The sequence below is a fragment of the Stegostoma tigrinum genome, chromosome 22 (assembly GCF_030684315.1).
Source record: "Stegostoma tigrinum isolate sSteTig4 chromosome 22, sSteTig4.hap1, whole genome shotgun sequence".
NCBI classification, from domain to species: domain Eukaryota; kingdom Metazoa; phylum Chordata; class Chondrichthyes; order Orectolobiformes; family Stegostomatidae; genus Stegostoma; species Stegostoma tigrinum.
Genome location: NC_081375.1, coordinates 45,562,340 through 45,580,250, shown reverse-complemented (window position 1 = coordinate 45,580,250; position 17,911 = coordinate 45,562,340). Strand labels below are relative to the sequence as shown.

Genomic DNA, 17,911 nt, shown 5'->3' with positions numbered 1-17,911 from the left:
GGGTAACTTATTCATGAAATGGTTCGTATGTGTATAGAACGAGATACCAGAGGATGTGGTGGAGGTGGGTACAATTGCAGTACTTAAAAGGCATCTGAATAGATATATGAATAGGAAGGGTTTAGAGGGATTTGGGTCATATGCTGGCAAATGGGGCAAAGTCAGATTGGCATGTCTGGTCAATAATGTGGATTGAAGGGTCTGTTTTTGTGCTGTATGATTCTGTGACTCTATGACTTTGAATGCTTACTTTTGAGTCGAGTTCTCACCATACAATTATAGCAATCTTTGCAGCAGGACTGAAATTATTTACGTGAAAATTTAACCTGATTATCTTGATAGTCTGGTTCAGCGATCCACTGGAAATGTTTCTGAGTAATTGAGGAACATATTTATTTTTCTTATTAACAGATATTTACTGTATCTGAGAATAAAGCACTAGCAGCTAAAATGGCTACACAAGTAGCTTACATATCAGTTTGACTTCTAACATACTTCTGATCATATCATTGATATAAATAAATTAGGACAAGACAAGTTTCAACAAGTTGGTGCTTTCTTTATTAGTAACACATTACTAGTGATTGTAACATAGTATAGAAAAATAAGTTACAAAGAAATGCACATTCTGTGAATTTCTTCAGTGAACTCTTCAAGCTTGTAATTATTCTTCAGCTTGGACTATTACTTTCTGTAAAATAAACATTTATTTTTCCAATTAACAAACAAGACCCAATTATTGTATTAACAATAGTTCTGTTTTTGCATGGACTGATTTTTTTGGAAAGCGTTCTAATTATATTTGGGAATGAATTTTCAGAACAAAGCAATTGCTGCTGAGAAGTGATGGTAAACTAACAGGATATGAGGAATAATCAACCTATTACCACAGCAAAACTCCCCAGAAGAGGTAGTTACTTCAGTGTGAAACAACATGGAGTTGAAACCATTACCCCTTTCTCTACCAATAACACTTCTGATAGGTCTCACTTTTTCCTCAATCAAGGAGAATCCCACTACATTCCCCACCATCGTTGATAGGGATTTTGACCAATTTTATTGCATTCCTCGCACTTCTTGGAACCACAACAGGACTGCGTTAGTCCTCAACATTTTCCTGCCCCAAGCTTCTTCCTTCAAAAGATTATCCACTACTATTTCCTTCACTTCCAGCATGATGCCACCTAATTAGCCTTCCAAAACGATATCCTGGTTCACTCCTCAACCATTCACATTTTCATCACCGTTGCATCTCTTTGTGCCACCATGCCAGCACATGAGATTTTGCCTCCACATTCTCATTGTGCTAACGCTCCAAACACTCCCAGGTGAAATAATAATTCAATTTTACTTTTTCTAGTATACTAGATTTGTTTGGCAGGATGCGTTCTGTTCTTCATTTGGGAGATCTAGTTCAGATTTTGCCACCATGCTGTGGAGTATTTCCGTTTAGCCAAAGGTGTGACCTTGAGTTTCTGGTTGCCTGCAGTTTAATTCTCTATTCCACTCCCATCTTTCTGTCCTCAGTCTATTATGCTATTTCAAAGGAAGCTTAAGGATCATCACCTCATCATACAATGAAGCATTTTATAGCCTTCCAGGCTCAGCATTGTATCTAATAGTTTCAGATCATAACTGCTGCATTTATTGTTTTGCTTTTGGATGGCCTCTTTTGTAATGGCTTTGCTTTAACCAGATATGCATCTTTTGTTTCACTATTTGTCCCTTTGTACTTGTGACATCAACCCATTTGTCACGTCATCTCTTATAATTTTCATCTTAACACACACCTTTCTTTTTATCATTTTATTCCCCCCACTTCCCTTTCCATGCCTAAAAATGGATACATCTCTAAGGGGACTGCTTTGCGGAACACCTACGCTCAGTTTGCATCAAACAACTACACCTCCCAGTCATGAACCATTTCAGCTCCCCCTCCCACTCCTTGGACGACATGTCCATCCTGGGCCTCCTGCAGTGCCATAATGATGCCACTCGAAAGCTGCAGGAACAGTACCTCATATTTCACTTGGGAACCCTGCAGCCCAAGGGTATCAATGTGGACTTCACAAGCTTCAAAATCTCCCCTCCCCCGACCGTATCCCAAAACCAGCCCAGCTAGTCCCTGCCTCCCTAACCATTCCTCCCACCTCAAGCCCCACCCCCATCTCCTACCCACCAACCTCATCCTGCCCCCTTGACCTGTCATCCTCCCTGGACTGACCTATCCCCTCCCTAACTCCCCACCTATATTCACTTTCACTGGCTCCAACCCCTTTGACCTGTCTATCTCCTATCTACCTATCTTCTCCTTTATCCATCTTCTATCTGCCTCCCCCTTTACTATTTATTTCAGAATCCCCTTCCCCTCCCCCATTTCTGAAGAAGGGTCTTGACTCAAAACATCAGCTTTCCTGCTCCTCTGATGCTGCTTGGCCTACTGTGTTAATACAGCTGTATACTGTGACATCTCTAAACAGTTGTGTGAAAGAGTTATCGACTTAGATCTTGTCTCTGGTTTCTGCCTTCATAATGCTGACAGGCCTGCATGGTATTTCTAACATCTTTAGTTTTTCTCTCAGATTTTCACCATACGCAGCGTTTTGCCGTACCACCTGTCAATGCACTGGAGCAGGAAGTAATTGTTGCTGATTAAAGTTTTTGCACATCCCTCACACCAGGAGCAGGAACTTGGTGCAATTAATGTCAGAAGTAAAACTAATAAAGTTACTGAATGAGACGCACTGATGAAACTCCTTTTACGTAGTTCAAAACAGATGTCTCGTAAAACCAATACGTTCATTTCCAAGTATAACACCTTTTAAAACAAAGAACTGCAGGTGCTAGAGATCTGAAATAAAAGTAACAATTTCTGGTGAAACTCAGCCAGTCTAGTGGCATCTGAACTGGTTCTGATGAAGAGTCATGGGATTTGAAGTTTTTGACACTGCTTTCACCCCACAGGCGCTGAGAGTCCTGTGTGTTGCCAGAAATTTCCGTTTCTATACAACATTTCTAAATATCATCCTTTCCCTCAGGGATTGGTATGCTTCTGCCTCCCACTCCCACCCCCATTGTCTGTTCCACTCACTGCCTCCCATTCACAGCTCTGTTCTCTGCTCCCCTCACCCGGTTTGCTACTCAGGTTAACATATCAAGAAGAGACTGGGGCAGTAAGTAAGGCATCCAGATGAGGCACTGAGAGGTTCAGAGTTGAGATTAGGGTGGCACAAGTGGCAACAGGAAGGGCAATGAGTGGGATGTGATTAGTTGGCATTTGAGGATGTGAGGGTTGGGAGTCGGCAGTGAGCAGGCATCCAAAACAGATAAACAAAACACAAGTTGAGAGGATAAATGGATTTTGGCAACACTAAAAGGTGAAGTATTGCAAAATTTATGAGAAAGATGATGATGCACACAATTGAAGCACATTTTTAGAAGAAAATGGCCTCTTGGGCACTACAACTGCTGGTTCAGTGAATGCACCCCACTGTGCATGCTGAGGCAACAAACACAGCCTTTGCTGTTTGTGTGAGTGGAAATCCAATGCATTGACAAACCTGGCTTGCAAAATAATCAGGATCCTATTTGCATGATTCAAACACTGCATTTTAGGAGTGGGGATTGTACTCTCCCCATCTCCCATCTATTTAGTTTTTCTTGTCAACTTTTATAGAGGACTCCCTCAACTGTGTCAAGGCATGCCAAAAGTTCTCTTCTGTGATAGATACTGTTAGAAAAGTCATGCAACCTAATTACAATTCTGTCAAGCTGGAAACCTCCTACAGTTGCTAGTAGATTAATATCTATAGTTAGGATCAACTGGTTGTAAGAATATAGAGTTAAGGACTCCAGATTACTGAATGTACCATTTAGGACAAACAGAAAATTACCTGGACATCACGGCTTTTAGCCCTGAGTTTGTTGACCTGGGATTCGGCAATATCAGCACGTTCTTCAGCCTCCTCGAGCTCATGTTGCACCTTTCTGAACTTGGACAAATGAATGTTAGCCTGTTCCTCCTGAAATGATGTCAGAAAGGGTTACGATTTGGCATAAGAATGTAGGGGTACATTGACATTGAAATACTGCACTGAAACATTTCAAGTGAATATAAATGGACACCAAGTAATTTCAAATAGTACAGCGTTCAAAATTACTTACAGATTCTTCAGACTGCCTCTTGTAGGCTTTAACTTTCATTTGTAGTTTATCAACCAAATCCTGCAATCTCAGGAGATTCTTTCTATCTTCCTCAGACTGTTTAAAAATTAAAACAAGAATATGTAAATCTGATCCTTATCCAGTATATTGTAAGCAAATATGTTGAAACGTGAATATCAATATCAGCAATTTCTGATATATTTTTATTGTGTTTAAAATGTCATTTTGAATCTACATTCCATACCTGATAGGTGAGTTCTTTGACCCTCCTTTCATACTTGCGAGCTCCTTTGACAGCTTCTGCGCAACGCTTCTGCTCAGCTTCAAATTCATTCTCCAGTTCACGCACCTAAAGTAGGAGTATATAAATAGTTGTGCTCTCAAACAACGGAAATGCTCCAGATCTCTGTGCCTCCATTAAGATATGTACTTTAGGGTTCAGCATTATTACATACCCTGGCTTCCAGTTTCTGGATCTGTTTCTTTCCCCCTTTCATAGCCAACTGTTCAGCCTCGTCCAAACGATGCTGCAGGTCCTTCACTGTTTGATCAAGGTTTTTCTTCATTCTCTCCAGGTGGGCACTGGTATCCTGCTCCTTCTTTAACTCTTCTGCCATCATAGCAGCCTTTTGGTAATTAAATATGATTTTTATTTAGTATACGTCAGCATGAAATATCTAAGTTTTGACTGGCTAATTTAAATTCAAAACTTACATCAGTAATTGCCTTTTTGGCCTTCTCATCAGCATTTCTTGCCTCCTGAATGGCTTCCTCAACCTCAGTCTGAAGGTGGGAGATATCAGTTTCAAGCTTCTTTTTGGTGTTGATGAGGTTGGTGTTCTATTAAAAGTTAAAGAGGTGAATTAGGGAAGCACTGAACGTTCCGCCTAAAGTCTTTGAACTATATTCTTCGGTTGTCCCGCAACAACTTACCTGAGAATGTAAAAGTTGCACACGCTCACTAGCATCAACAAGTTCTTGTTCAGCCAGCTTGCGAGCCCTTTCTGTCTGTTCCAATGCTGCTCTCAATTCTTCTATTTCAGCTTGCTGAAGGTTGTTTCTGCGTTCAGACATAGCCAGTTGCTCCTTCAGGTCCTCATTGCTCCGCAAGGTTTCATCAATTTGTAGCTGAGCATCCTGAGTAGCATCGAGAGAGTTTCCCATTGACTTGCAAATACTGATTTTGTAACAGCTAATACAGTAAGTAATGACTTATCTGCAGAAGTTATTTAATTCAGTTTTAATGCTTAGTACAAATGTTTGTACAAATACAGAGAAGCAACCAAATTAACCATACCTTAAGTTGCGACTGTACAGTCCTGAGATGCTTCGTAGCTTCTGTAGCCTGGCGATTTGCATGACTCAATTGAATCTCCATTTCATTCAGATCACCTTCCATTTTCTTTTTGATTCTCAGAGCATCATTTCGGCTTCTGATTTCTGCCTCCAGAGATGTTTGCAGAGTGTCTACGACTCTCTGATTGTTCCTCTTAATTTGATCAATTTCTTCATCTTTCTCAGCAATCTTCCTGTCGATTTCTGATTTTACTTGATTTAATTCCAGCTGGATACGCATAAATTTGCTTTCTTCATGCTCAAGGGAAGCCTATGTAAGAGAAAAAATAGATTTGGTTTAAGCCAAAGTCTTGGATGCTGTTAATTTAGCCCGCTTTAAAACTTGTTGGAAATGGTGTGATCTCTTCAATGAAAATCACATACCTCGGCTTCTTCCAGGGCAGTCTGGATTTCACTCTTTTCTGTCTCAACCTGTTTCTTAGCCTTTTCCATCTCATGCAGTGCCTTGCCACTCTCTCCGAGCTGTTCAGTCAAATCTGAGATCTCCTCTGTTCAAAGAAACATAATGCCAAGCAGTAAGTCTCTACTTTCTCTACAGCAAAAAAATCAATTTGTAATATCTTTAATGTTGCGAACTGGTTTAAATATTTTCAGAATGACATTAGAAAATAAAATTTGACACTGGGCCAAAAAAAATTAGAACAGGCAATCAAAAGTTTGGCCAAAGAGGAATGCTTCATATAACATTCTGAAGAAGGAGAAGAGGTGATGAGCCAGCAAGTTTTCAAAAGAGAATTACAGAGCTTAAAGAGCTGGCCATGGCCACCAACAGCAGCAGAATTAAAACTTGGATTACACAAGAGAGTAAAACAGGCCAAAAATATGCTATAAATGTGAAAAATAACACACGTTGAAGATTCTTGTTCTCTCGCTTGAGTGTTTCAAGTTGGTCCAAAGATTCCTCATAAGCATTCTTCATTTTGAAGAGTTCGGTGCTTAAAGATCGAGATTCCTTCTGAGATGCCTCCAATTCAGATTGGCATTCCTCATACTTTTGTTTCCAGTCTGCCAGAATCTGTCAGGACACAACAGTTAAAAAGTCATACTTTTTCCTCAGGCAAAAAGGCTCATAACTTTGCTATTTTTTTCGGACTGAGTTTTGACTTTAAGAAGGAAGAGGTGAGCTGCTTCCTCGAACCATTGTAATCCATGGAGAGTAGGTAAACTCAAAGTGCTTTTAGGCAGAGAGTCCTAAGATTTTGTCCCAATGATAGTGATCAAACAGTGCGCAGTTTCAAGACAGGATGATGTGTGGCTTGAAGAGGAGCTTACAGCATGGTATTCCCAAGCATCTGCCGCTCTTGTCCTTCAACACGATAAATATCACAGGTTTGGAAAGTGCTGTTGAAAGCAGTTTTCCAATTTTTCAGGTACACACCAGTTTTGTAGCAGTATAGGAGCTGCTTGGCTAAGAGTGCAGCTGGGTCTGCAGCACAAATCTTTAGTACTTTTGCCAGAACATTATCAGGGCCCATTAATTTGGAGTGCCTAGTACTTTCAACTCTCTTTTTGATATCATGTGAAGTGAATGGGATTGGCTGACACTGGCATTACCCAATAATATTGACACCTCACCTTGTCAAAATTCCTCTGCTTCTTATCAAGAGCAGCTGCAGCAGCATTAGCCCTTTCCACATCAATCATTAGATCTTCCACTTCATTTTGTAATCGCTGCTTAGTTTTTTCCAGTGAAGCACACTTGGAATTTACTGCCTCGATTTGATCCTCAGCCTCTTGGAGTCGCTGGGCAAGTTTTTTCCTGGCAAATAATTACAGTGGTTTGAAAAATTGAAATATTGCTCAGTACTCTGGTCTCCATTTGATGAGTTGATCTGATGGAACTGGAGAAAGTGGGGAAGGGTTTTACAAGTATAATTTAAGAACTGAGAAGGTACAACTATCAGGAATAATTGAAGGGTTTGATGCCCTCTTCAGCAAAAGGAAAGTTAATGGGTTACTTAACAGAGCTGTTTCAAATTAGCAAGCGTCTTTATAGGCTTGACATAGAGATGTTTCCACTCAAGGGAAGTCCAAAACTGAGGTCCATAATTATACAATAATTACCAAGAAATCTTATAAGAAATTTGGAAGAAACCACTTTAGCCAGAAGATACTTAGAGTGAACCTTATTAACACAGATGCTACAATATATGCATGTATGTAGAGATTAGCTAACTGCATGAAGGAGAAAGGAATAGAAGCTATTTTGATGCAGATAGGTAAAGTAAGGTGATAGCAATCTTGTGCAGAGCATAAAGCCACTGCTACAGAGCAGCCAGACAGCATGGCCTGTCTATCTTTTAAGTTGCAAGTAAAAGAATATGGTAATCTGTACGCACTTGGCCTCTTCCAGTTCCTCTGTGCGCTGGATTGCATCAGTTTCGTATTTTGTCCTCCACTGAGCAACTTCACTGTTGGCCTTGGACATGCCACGCTGGAGCTCAGCCTTTGCCTCCTGTTCCTCTTCATATTGTTCACGGAGCAAATCACAGTCATGGCGGGACGATTGCAGAGCATGTGCCAAGGCGTTCTTAGCCTTTATACAAAATATGAATGAAAGGGAATGACAAAGTGAAAAGCTTAAATAATCCTGTATTTCAAGTATTAGAATATATGAGTGGCATTTAAGAATTACAAAAACCCATCTGGGAAATGTATCCATGCGTTAAATATTAACTTTTGGACTGTGCAATTTATTACTAACTCTAATGCAAACATCACTTTAAAGAGAAAGTGGATACTGAATGATGATTTTTTTTTCTCTAGTTTCAATTAAGATTCTTGCTCATTAGTCAGCTGAATGGAATGATAGACACCAAAGCTTCTCTCACAAAACTTTGACACACATTTGGTATCTGGCCAATCTGTTCACCATTTTATCTCGGTTTATCATATTTAGATAGCCTGTAGAGTTAAATACCTTCAGTTCTTCTTCCAGTTGTCTTTTTAGCTCTTCAATCTGTTGAGTGAATGCTTGTTTTCCTCTTGTCAGTTGAGAAACTAGGGCCTCCTTTTCTTCCATTTGACGTGAAAACTCACCTGGGAACAAATGAAGGATTGATTGCAACTCAAGTTTTAAAATTGAATGATAAATGACATTATGCTTAAATGCTCTACATTCCGACTTCATTCCAACAATTACCATTTTCAGTTTGCAGACGAGCCTTGTGGGCTGACAGATCATTAACCAGACGTATGTTCTCATCATTCTTTGCCTTCGTCTCACTAAGTTGGTCCTCAAGTGTACGACAGAGCTTCTCAAAGTTAGCCTTTTAAGGAAATTGTGTCTGTGAGTGTCGTATGTTAAACTAAAGAGTTTCTTAATTCATCCATCATAGTTTATCAGAAACATACCTTAGATTTGGACATAGATTCCATATTACTAGCCACATCATCAATTTCCATCTTCAGCTCACTCTTTTCCTTCTCCAGCTTCTGTTTCACACGTTGCAGGTTGTCAATTTGTTCCCCAAGTTCAGCCACACTATCAGCCTGTTTCTTACGAAGAGCAGCAGCTGTGGCTTCATGCTGGAGGGTTGCTTCTTCCAGATCGCGGCGCATCTTCTGAAACTCTGCTTCACGTTTCTTGTTCATTTCAATCTGTGCTGCCGTTGCACCTCCAGCTTCTTCTAGTCGTTCACTGATTTCTTCAAGTTCCCGAGCAAGGTCAGCTCTCTGCTTCTCAGTCTTAGCACGAGAGGCACGTTCAGCTTCAATTTCCTCCTCAAGCTCTTCAATACGAGCCTAAAGTAAAAAGATATATAGGTTTACCTGTATTTTATGTGATCGTGCATGATACATAAGTTATTCAAAATTCTGTAAACCATGTGACTCACCTGAAGCTCTTTGATTTTCTTTTGTAGCTGAGCACCTAGGACCTGCTCATCCTCAATCTTGCTTAGTAGTTGACTAATTTCAAATTCCTTTCTGTCGTGCAAATAGATCAATTTAAACATATTTTCTATAGAAAAATATGACACAGCCTAGCTAGCTATAACAAGAGTGGTAATTCTTCTTACTTTTTCAGTTTCTCATCCATTTGCTGCTTGTCATTTTCCAGATCCATTATTGTTTCTTGAGCTAATTTGAGGTCACCTTCCAGTTTTCGCTTGGACCTTTCAAGATCCATGCGTAGCTTTTTCTCTTGTTCCAGAGATCCTTCGAGCTGACAACATAAAAGTAAGCACACATTTTAAGAGTGATAGCAGGAAGAAAGGACCGATGATAGAATATTTTAGTCTTTATTACAATAGATACTTACATCATCAACTTGCTGTTCTAATTTCGACTTGGCCTTGGTGAGTGTATTGACTTTGTCTTCCTCAGCTTGCAGATCATCCAGTGTCTGCTGGTGGGCCTCTTGTAGAGCTTTCTTTTCCTTTGTTAACTTGACAATGCTTTCATCAAGGGTGGCCATTTCCTCTGTAAGGTTCTTGACCTGTTTGTACAAAACAGTATATAAATTCCACTACTATCTACCATTTGTAACATCACTCGCATGAGTCAATTGTTTTGACATGGTTCAGAAAAAGATGTGTTTTGCCATTCTATAAGACTGGCAACAGGTAAAATCATTATGATCTTACCAAATCATAGGGCTGCTCTCTCATAGGGGAGAGTCAACTGGTGGTGGTTTTAATTATGGGTCACCACATCTCAGGTGACAGGAGATGTTGAGAGGAAGAATCCTTCATGGTAACCTCAGCCTATCTGGGAACTGAGCCCATACAGGTAGTATCATGTGCATCGCAAACCAGCTGTCCAACCAAATGACCTAACTGACCCCCTAAATTGGCAATATTAACACCATACATTCTCAAACAAAATTAGCAGGACACTCAGATTATGTAAAAATTATTTTACATTTACATGTGTTCATACCTTGTTTTCTGTAGCATGTTTCTCCTTTTCAACTTTGGCTAAAGTAAGCTCCAAGTCATCGATATCTTTTTTCAGTTCTGAGCACTCATCTTCCAATTTTCTTTTCTTGGCAGTAAGCTCAGCATTTATTTCCTCTTCATCCTCTAGCCTTTCATTTGCTTCTTTAAGTTTGGCCTCAAGTTGAATTTTATTTTTGATAAGCCCTTCGCATCTTTCTTCAGCATCTGCCAATGTCTCACTTTCCTGACAGACAAAAATTACATTCTTATTAACCAAGATCTTGATACGTAAATATTTCGCTGAATGCGACCCGGGACAATGGGCTGGATTTTAATTTCTGGTGGGGCCCTGACATTGGGAGGATTTCCTGACCACTGGATGTAATTTTAAAGCGGCCCAAATAGGGTTGGCATGGTGGAAAGTGAGTGGGAGAGGAATATGTTAAATTCAGATTGAATGGGAACTAGGGTCATTATTGTGGCTGATTTATTTTCTAGATACTAGTGACACCGAGAGGATAGCATAGTCAGGTGATGTTGAGGTAATGATCTACCATGATAAAATTATTGATGGAGCCTCTGCTCCTGTTCTTGTGTTCCAATAGAAGAGAGAGGAGATAGGTAGCCCAGCAGCAGAGCAGGCACATGTGAAAAGACTACTGTGTTACTGACTGATGCCCCTCTCTTGAGGATATTTTAGAGGCAGTGACCATGTCACATGTGAAGCATTCTATTTCCTGTGCATGACTGCAGTAGGACTGCTGTTATACTGACACTGGCATTCTTAGGAAGCTTATTCTTCATCAGTACACCTTATGGACACTGTATCATCTTTGTTGTCTCCCAGCCATCATTCCACAGCATTTTGTCCCTCAATGTCAAGGAACTGCCATTATTGCTACTGAACTTCCTCATTGATACGCAACTCATAGAGCTTGTTCTAAATTCCAGTAAAACCCCTGCCCTTCTCCAGCAGCATCATGTATTTTTTGCAACCCCTGCTATGCCCCACGATCTATGATAACTCATTTCCCAGCATACTGCTCACAATTGCCTTAGCTTGCATTGATTACACTCTGAAAGAGCATCAAAAACACAACGTCCATTGCGTGCTTATGCAGGATATCATCCTTGAGAACTGCTTTTCTTTTACAATGTTCTGAATAACATCTGTCCATAACAGCCTATCTCTGTCTCATGGATCAGTTTTGAGGCCCTTTCTGTGTCTCTTGCCTCCTCCAAAGTATTGTAATTGGCCCGTCAGCAAGTTAACAATTTGCTCATTGTCATATTTTATTACAGACAGGCCCTTTGTAGGAAGCCAGCCAAATTGTACCTTCTTTGCAAAAATCAACAATGAGCCAGAATCTTGTCAGGAATCCATCATGCAACATGGTGATGAGATTTCGAGAGTGTGTCTGCCTTGGTTCTAATCCTTAACGTGCTATGAAAACTTGATCCAACATGTCACTAATTTGAGAGACAGCTTGAAACAAGTGCAATGTTTCAAATAATCAGAATTATGCCAACATATTTGGGCATATACATTCTTTGGCAAACTTTGATCATTGAGTAAAAGCACTTTTTAATTAGCTCATCAAAGCAGAGGTATCAAGCCTTTTTTTGACTGATATCAAAGTCTCAATTCTGAGGACTATATTTTATATCAACAAGAATATTGGAATTTAAATTGCACTAATACTGTCAACCTTGCTGCATTTGCCCACAATTTAGCATTAACTGGCAATATTTCTATACAAATTTAGAATTATAGTCAATCTCTGAAATACCAGAAGGTCAGAAATAAAGAAGTCACAAGCTTGTTTCAGGACTGATACATGGAGTGGAGTGAGACCATAAGATACAGGAACACAATTAGGCTATTTAGCCATCAGATCTTCTCTGCCATTCGATCATGGCTGATGTGTTTTTCAACCCCGTTCTCCTGCCTTCTCCGTCTAACCCTTGAACTCCTTTCAATCAGTAAAAGGGCTTTATTTGTTGATGCTTGGTGTGTGCAACAATAACGGACAAAAGCATTTAACGACCCGCATGATGAGTGCAAAATTTCATTGAGAAGCTGTAGAAGTTTAAATGTTCATTTAACTCAGTAGAAGTTGAACTATCTAAGTATCAAGTCTGCACTGAATTATTTTTATCAAGAATTGTGGTCAGGATTTTGTGGAGGAGTATAGGAGTATTTAAGAGTGTACTTTCTGCTTCTCCACCAGTTGGAAAGCACCCATGAATAAGTGGCAATCAGGCAGTTAATTAGTTATTCTTCACGATTCAAGTCCAGGAGGGACAGTGAGGCCCGGCCCTGTTTGAAGCATGTGGCAATCCAAGGCTGGCAGCAAACATCATGAGGAACTATTACTGAGGCAGGGCTGGGCTAATGGGGGAGCAATGTAGGCAGCGGGAGTCAGAGGCAAGGGTGGGGGGGATTGATTTCAGAGGCCACGTCACTAATCCCCATTCATGCCCCCAGTCAGCCCCATGTTACTGGGATAAATTTAGTCATTAATTGACAGTTAAAGCATCTTTATTGGTGATGGTTGACCATGGACCTTCCTGCCCAGCACTTAATTGCTCAGCTGATGAGAAGATGGTGCCTGATGTCAATCTACTCAATTATTTGCTCTTTTCAACACCTACCTACCACTCAGATGGGGTAGGGGGGATCCTAGAATTCAAACTTGATGTATCAGAACATTTCTCTAACAAGAAAGCGTACCGATTGTACTTGAAGAACCAGGTCATTTTTTTCTTGTATCAGAGTCACCATTTTCTCCTCCAATTCCTTTCTTCTTGCTTCAGATTTAGCTAGTGCTTCTTTAGTCTTTTCAAATTCCACTTTCATGTTTGCCATTTCCTTTTCAGATTCAGCGCTCTTTAGAAGAGGCTTGATCTTGAAGAACAGTTTCATCCATGGCCAATGCTTGACATTCATGAATGCACGGATGTTGTACTGCAGGGTAAAGACGGATTCTCTGGAGGAGAAAATGACAAAGATAATTGTATAAACAATATCTGTACATGACTTAACTTTCCATCCCTTAATACAAGATATATCAGGAACATATAGGTTAACTTTACCTTCTCTCCATCATTTTCTTGAATTCAACTCTCATGAGAAATCCACGGCTGACAGCTTGTATGCGGGTAACAAGTTCTGCCAACTTGTCATCTCTCATCTCTTCAAGAAGACCCAAGAGACCAGCTTTGAAAAACACCTTTAGTGAAGCAAGCAGTTTCAGATGGTGATAGAGTCCATTCATAGAACATAGAACATAGAACAGTACAGCACAGAACAGGCCCTTCAGCCCACAGTTTCAGATGGTGATAGAGTCCATTCATAGAACATAGAACAGTACAGCACAGAACAGGCCCTTCAGCTCACATTATAAAATATTAGACACACTTATAAAATGGTCACTGACCTTAGTATGACCAAACTTGTACTGGGTGTGATCAACATCAATGGAACTCAAGAGCTTTTCAGATGCTTTCTTGCTATCAATGAACTGTCCCTCAGGAATTGCACTTGCATTCAGAATCCTGTATCTGTTATGTTTAATGTTTGAGAATTTTAAGAAGTGTAGCTCCATGTTAATTTTTATCAAAACATTGTGCATTTATATAGACTCTTACCTTTGCTTAAAGTCAGCATACAGAATTCTACTTGGAAATCCCTTTCTGCAGATTCTGATTCCTTCAAGTACACCATTACATCTGAGCTGGTGCATAACTAAGTGATTATCCATCTCACCTAAGAAATGAAGGGAATGGTTGGTGACATTTTTTCTTTTAGCCACATTTTTATTCTAATAGTCAATGTGATTGGATATTTACTGGTGAATAGAAAAGTAAATGCTGTATTCTGTTACAAGATTTGTTTGTTTGAATTCTAATACAATATATTTCAATTACCTGGTGTCTTTGTCTCATTCGGAATTATGCAGCGCACAAAATGTGGGTGAGTAGACCTCAAGTTAGTCATCAGTTTATTCAGATTTTCCTGTAGAAGACAATTTATCTTCATTATGTTTGAAGCATTTCTATTAACCTGTGTTTACCATTATGCTCTATTGGTATAAGTTTATGCAGCCATTTGAATCAGCTGGTAATCTACCCTGGCTTGCTTTTCTTTTGTTTCCAACAGACTCTGTAAGCAGCCTGGGAAAATTATAACCAAGAATGTTTTCAAGTTTTCCAAGAATGAAGCTCCATTCTAAGTCCCCAATAACAGTAGTATTATGTTGAAAATGCACATATCTTTCACCCATTAAAAGAACTATCATGGACCTGATCGTCACTTTCTATATTTTATTTTTATTACATAGGAATGTAGAAATTAAGAATAGATGTAAACCAATCAGCCATTCAAACCTACCCCAATATTCAATATGATGATGGCTAATCATCTGAGTCAGTACCCAATTCCCATTCTCTTCCCATACCCTCAGGTCCCTTTAACTCTAATGACTTTGTCCAACTGCCCCCTGAAAATATTCAGTGCTTTGGTCTTAATTCGCCTCTGAGAATTCCAGATGCTCACCAGACTCTGGGTGAAGAAATTTATCCCATCTTAGTCCTAATTGACCTACCCAATGTTCTTGAACTGTGACCCTATGACCATAATTGGTAATTTGACAAGGCATGTGTTGCTAGTAAGCCAACGTTTGTTATCCAGCTGTAATTGTCCTTGAATTGTGAAGCTTGCTAGGCCATTTTCAAGCGCAGTTAAGAGTTACGAGCACTGTAGATCTGAAGTCACAGTTATGGATGACAAACTTGCTTCCTTAAAAGATATTTGTTACAACAAGCATGGTCAGCATTTTTGAGAAAAAGCTTCAATTCTAGATTTTATTATTAGAATTTAAATTCCACAATTATTAGTGGAACTTGAATGCCAGTCCTCAAAGCCTTAGTTTCTAAATTATTAGTACAGGACTATTCACCAACATCATTTTCCTGGGAGAGTACTTCTCTGAAGTAATCACTCCAAGCTAATTTATGCAGTTCTAATATATTAAAAGAAAACATACCCTAAACAAAGCTGAGACAGTCTGAAAAGATGAACCCTTCTTTTTGCCTCCTTTCTTGCCACCAGTTTCAGCTGCAAGGACATATTTTCAGCAATTAGTAATGGAAAATGTATGGACAAAATATCCTCAAAATTTATGATTAAGTCATACCTTCTGCTGAATGACCAACATAAAGTGTTTGCAACAGTTTCAGAGAAGCCTTCTGGTATAACCCAATAACAGTTTCATTGAGTGGGTCCTTATTCTTTTCCAGCCAACCACTGACATTGTAGTCCACAATGCCAGCATAGTGGACCAAGGCAAAGTGAGCTTCGGCCTTGCCCTTAGCAGGCTTGGGTTTCTGAAAGTTTTTGGATTTTCCAAGGTGCTGATCATATAACTTATTCCTGAATGTGGTATCTGAAGCCTTGGGAAACATACACTCCTCTTCCAGGATTGAGAAAATCCCCATGGGCTGTTAATTGAGGTATATATAAATATTGGAATAATGTACATCAAATGTAAGTTCAATTATAAGCAGATATAGCCGCCACAGTCATATTATGTGTCCATTATTAGCATTAATCTTTACATATATTATCTTAATGTTCTCACCTTTTCAATGAGCTCAATGCAAGCAGCCAGATCCATACCAAAATCAATGAATTCCCATTCAATGCCTTCCTTCTTGTACTCCTCTTGTTCCAGAACAAACATGTGGTGGTTGAAGAACTGCTGCAGCTTCTCATTAGTGAAGTTTATACATAACTGTTCAAAGCTGTTGAACTGCATAATATAGAGCAATTAATAGTGATTAACTGTATTGTATATAGCAGTTAAAAGAGATAGTCATTGAATTATCCACTTTGTTTAAAAAAATGCATAACAAAAGTAAGCACCATTTGTATACAGTTAGAACATTTTTTTACATTTGTGAACCAGCCCTCGTTTTTAATCTTTTCATATGTATGTGTACATATTTATAATGAAAATCACCTATTTAGATTTTGCAGCCTGTAATTACATCCTACTCCAATGGAGGTGCTATAGCACAACTGTTGCAATTATTTGGTGAGAGATTTGAACATCAATACCATTTTACTTGTGAATTTAGAATTTATAATGTGATATATTTTAATATATATATTTATTTGTATATAAAAATAACAGACTACAGATTAGATCTGTAGACCAGGTCCAATTATCCCTTGCCGTCTCATCTTGTTTTATCTGCAGTCGGCTTTTGATGATTATAAAACTGATTTGTAAAACATTAAAAATAGTATAGCCAAAACACAACATATTAGTGTGTTATAGTATAAATTCATATGGAAGTATTATAATGAAACAGCCTATGTAATCATATCATTATGTAAAGAAAGAAACACTTTCCATTGATATTTATGGTACTTTGCATAACTTCCATATTTTTTAAAGTACATCAGAACTTATTTACTGCTTTAGAATGTAGCCACTGTTTTAATGTGACAGAAAAACAACACTTTTGTACAGTGCATAGTCACACAAGCAGGAATGACTAGATGATCTATGTGGATTGAGGGATAACTACTGCTCAGACAACGGAAACGAATCTTCTGTTCTTCTTCAAATCGTAATGGGATGTTTTACATCCACCTAAGAGATCAAAAGGGGACCACCATTTAATGCTTTGCACAAAAAAGAGCACAGTATTCTCTCCATACTGAAATGTCAGCCTCGATTATCAAGTCTCTGAAATAGTGCTAAAACATACATATTCCAGTTCATAGGGGTGACTGCTGCCAGTGAACCATAACTGACTCCCTTACTCCAAGTGGCACAATTGAAATGTAACTAGTGGCAGGAGACCATAATTACACTAACGCAAGTTTACATAAATAGTTTGCATTTTAAATGCATGCATAGGAACGTATAACACAAATACAAAATAAAAAAATTATACTTTAAGACATGGAGTACTTGATGTAAATGATCCCAACCATCTAACTTGTCATCTGGAGTATACGGTAGGTATTAACTTCCCATTCATAAAATATCAGCTAATGTCACAATAATACATACAGTTTAGATGTTCCTCAAAAATAATGTAATGTCGCTTACATCAAAGATTTCAAAACCAGCAATGTCCAGCACACCAATGAAAAACTGCCTGGGCTGTTTTGTGTCCAACTGCTGATTGATACGAATCACCATCCACAAGAACATTTTCTCATAGACTGATTTAGCAAGGGCACCAACAGCATTGTTCACCTACCAAGACAAAATACACAACCGTGACAGCATGTACATGAGGACACTAACAAACAATTTCACTACACGGACATCAGAAGTCAATGCAGTACCTGCTGTACAGTCTGACCTTTTGTCACATATTCATTGCCAACCTTTACTCGTGGGTAACACAAAGATTTGAGTAAATCAGCAGAGTTGAGACCCATCAGATAAGCAGCTTTGTCAGCAACTAAAAAGGAGAAAAGTGGTTCA

At 39.1% G+C, this 17,911-nt stretch overlaps 1 protein-coding gene across 1 annotated transcript in view; it reads right to left on the bottom strand.

Moving 5' to 3' along the window:
* Positions 1-538: 538 nt before the first annotated feature.
* Positions 539-17,911, bottom strand: part of LOC125463559 (myosin-1B) — a 28,288-nt gene continuing 10,915 nt past the window's right edge. Inside the window, exons 13-41 of the mRNA XM_048554930.2 lie at positions 17,770-17,888; positions 17,528-17,677; positions 16,043-16,213; positions 15,599-15,902; positions 15,449-15,519; positions 14,331-14,418; positions 14,052-14,169; positions 13,841-13,964; positions 13,497-13,633; positions 13,135-13,390; positions 10,402-10,644; positions 9,782-9,958; positions 9,540-9,685; positions 9,357-9,447; positions 8,875-9,264; positions 8,663-8,789; positions 8,441-8,559; positions 7,860-8,056; positions 7,096-7,279; positions 6,370-6,535; positions 5,884-6,008; positions 5,462-5,770; positions 5,098-5,301; positions 4,879-5,004; positions 4,620-4,790; positions 4,409-4,513; positions 4,165-4,260; positions 3,894-4,022; positions 539-691 (exon numbers count right to left, since the gene is read on the bottom strand). Coding sequence (XP_048410887.1) covers positions 665-691; positions 3,894-4,022; positions 4,165-4,260; positions 4,409-4,513; positions 4,620-4,790; positions 4,879-5,004; positions 5,098-5,301; positions 5,462-5,770; positions 5,884-6,008; positions 6,370-6,535; positions 7,096-7,279; positions 7,860-8,056; positions 8,441-8,559; positions 8,663-8,789; positions 8,875-9,264; positions 9,357-9,447; positions 9,540-9,685; positions 9,782-9,958; positions 10,402-10,644; positions 13,135-13,390; positions 13,497-13,633; positions 13,841-13,964; positions 14,052-14,169; positions 14,331-14,418; positions 15,449-15,519; positions 15,599-15,902; positions 16,043-16,213; positions 17,528-17,677; positions 17,770-17,888 — 4,670 coding nt within the window. The 3' untranslated portion in view covers positions 539-664. The remainder of the gene's footprint in view (positions 692-3,893; positions 4,023-4,164; positions 4,261-4,408; positions 4,514-4,619; positions 4,791-4,878; positions 5,005-5,097; positions 5,302-5,461; positions 5,771-5,883; positions 6,009-6,369; positions 6,536-7,095; positions 7,280-7,859; positions 8,057-8,440; positions 8,560-8,662; positions 8,790-8,874; positions 9,265-9,356; positions 9,448-9,539; positions 9,686-9,781; positions 9,959-10,401; positions 10,645-13,134; positions 13,391-13,496; positions 13,634-13,840; positions 13,965-14,051; positions 14,170-14,330; positions 14,419-15,448; positions 15,520-15,598; positions 15,903-16,042; positions 16,214-17,527; positions 17,678-17,769; positions 17,889-17,911) is intronic.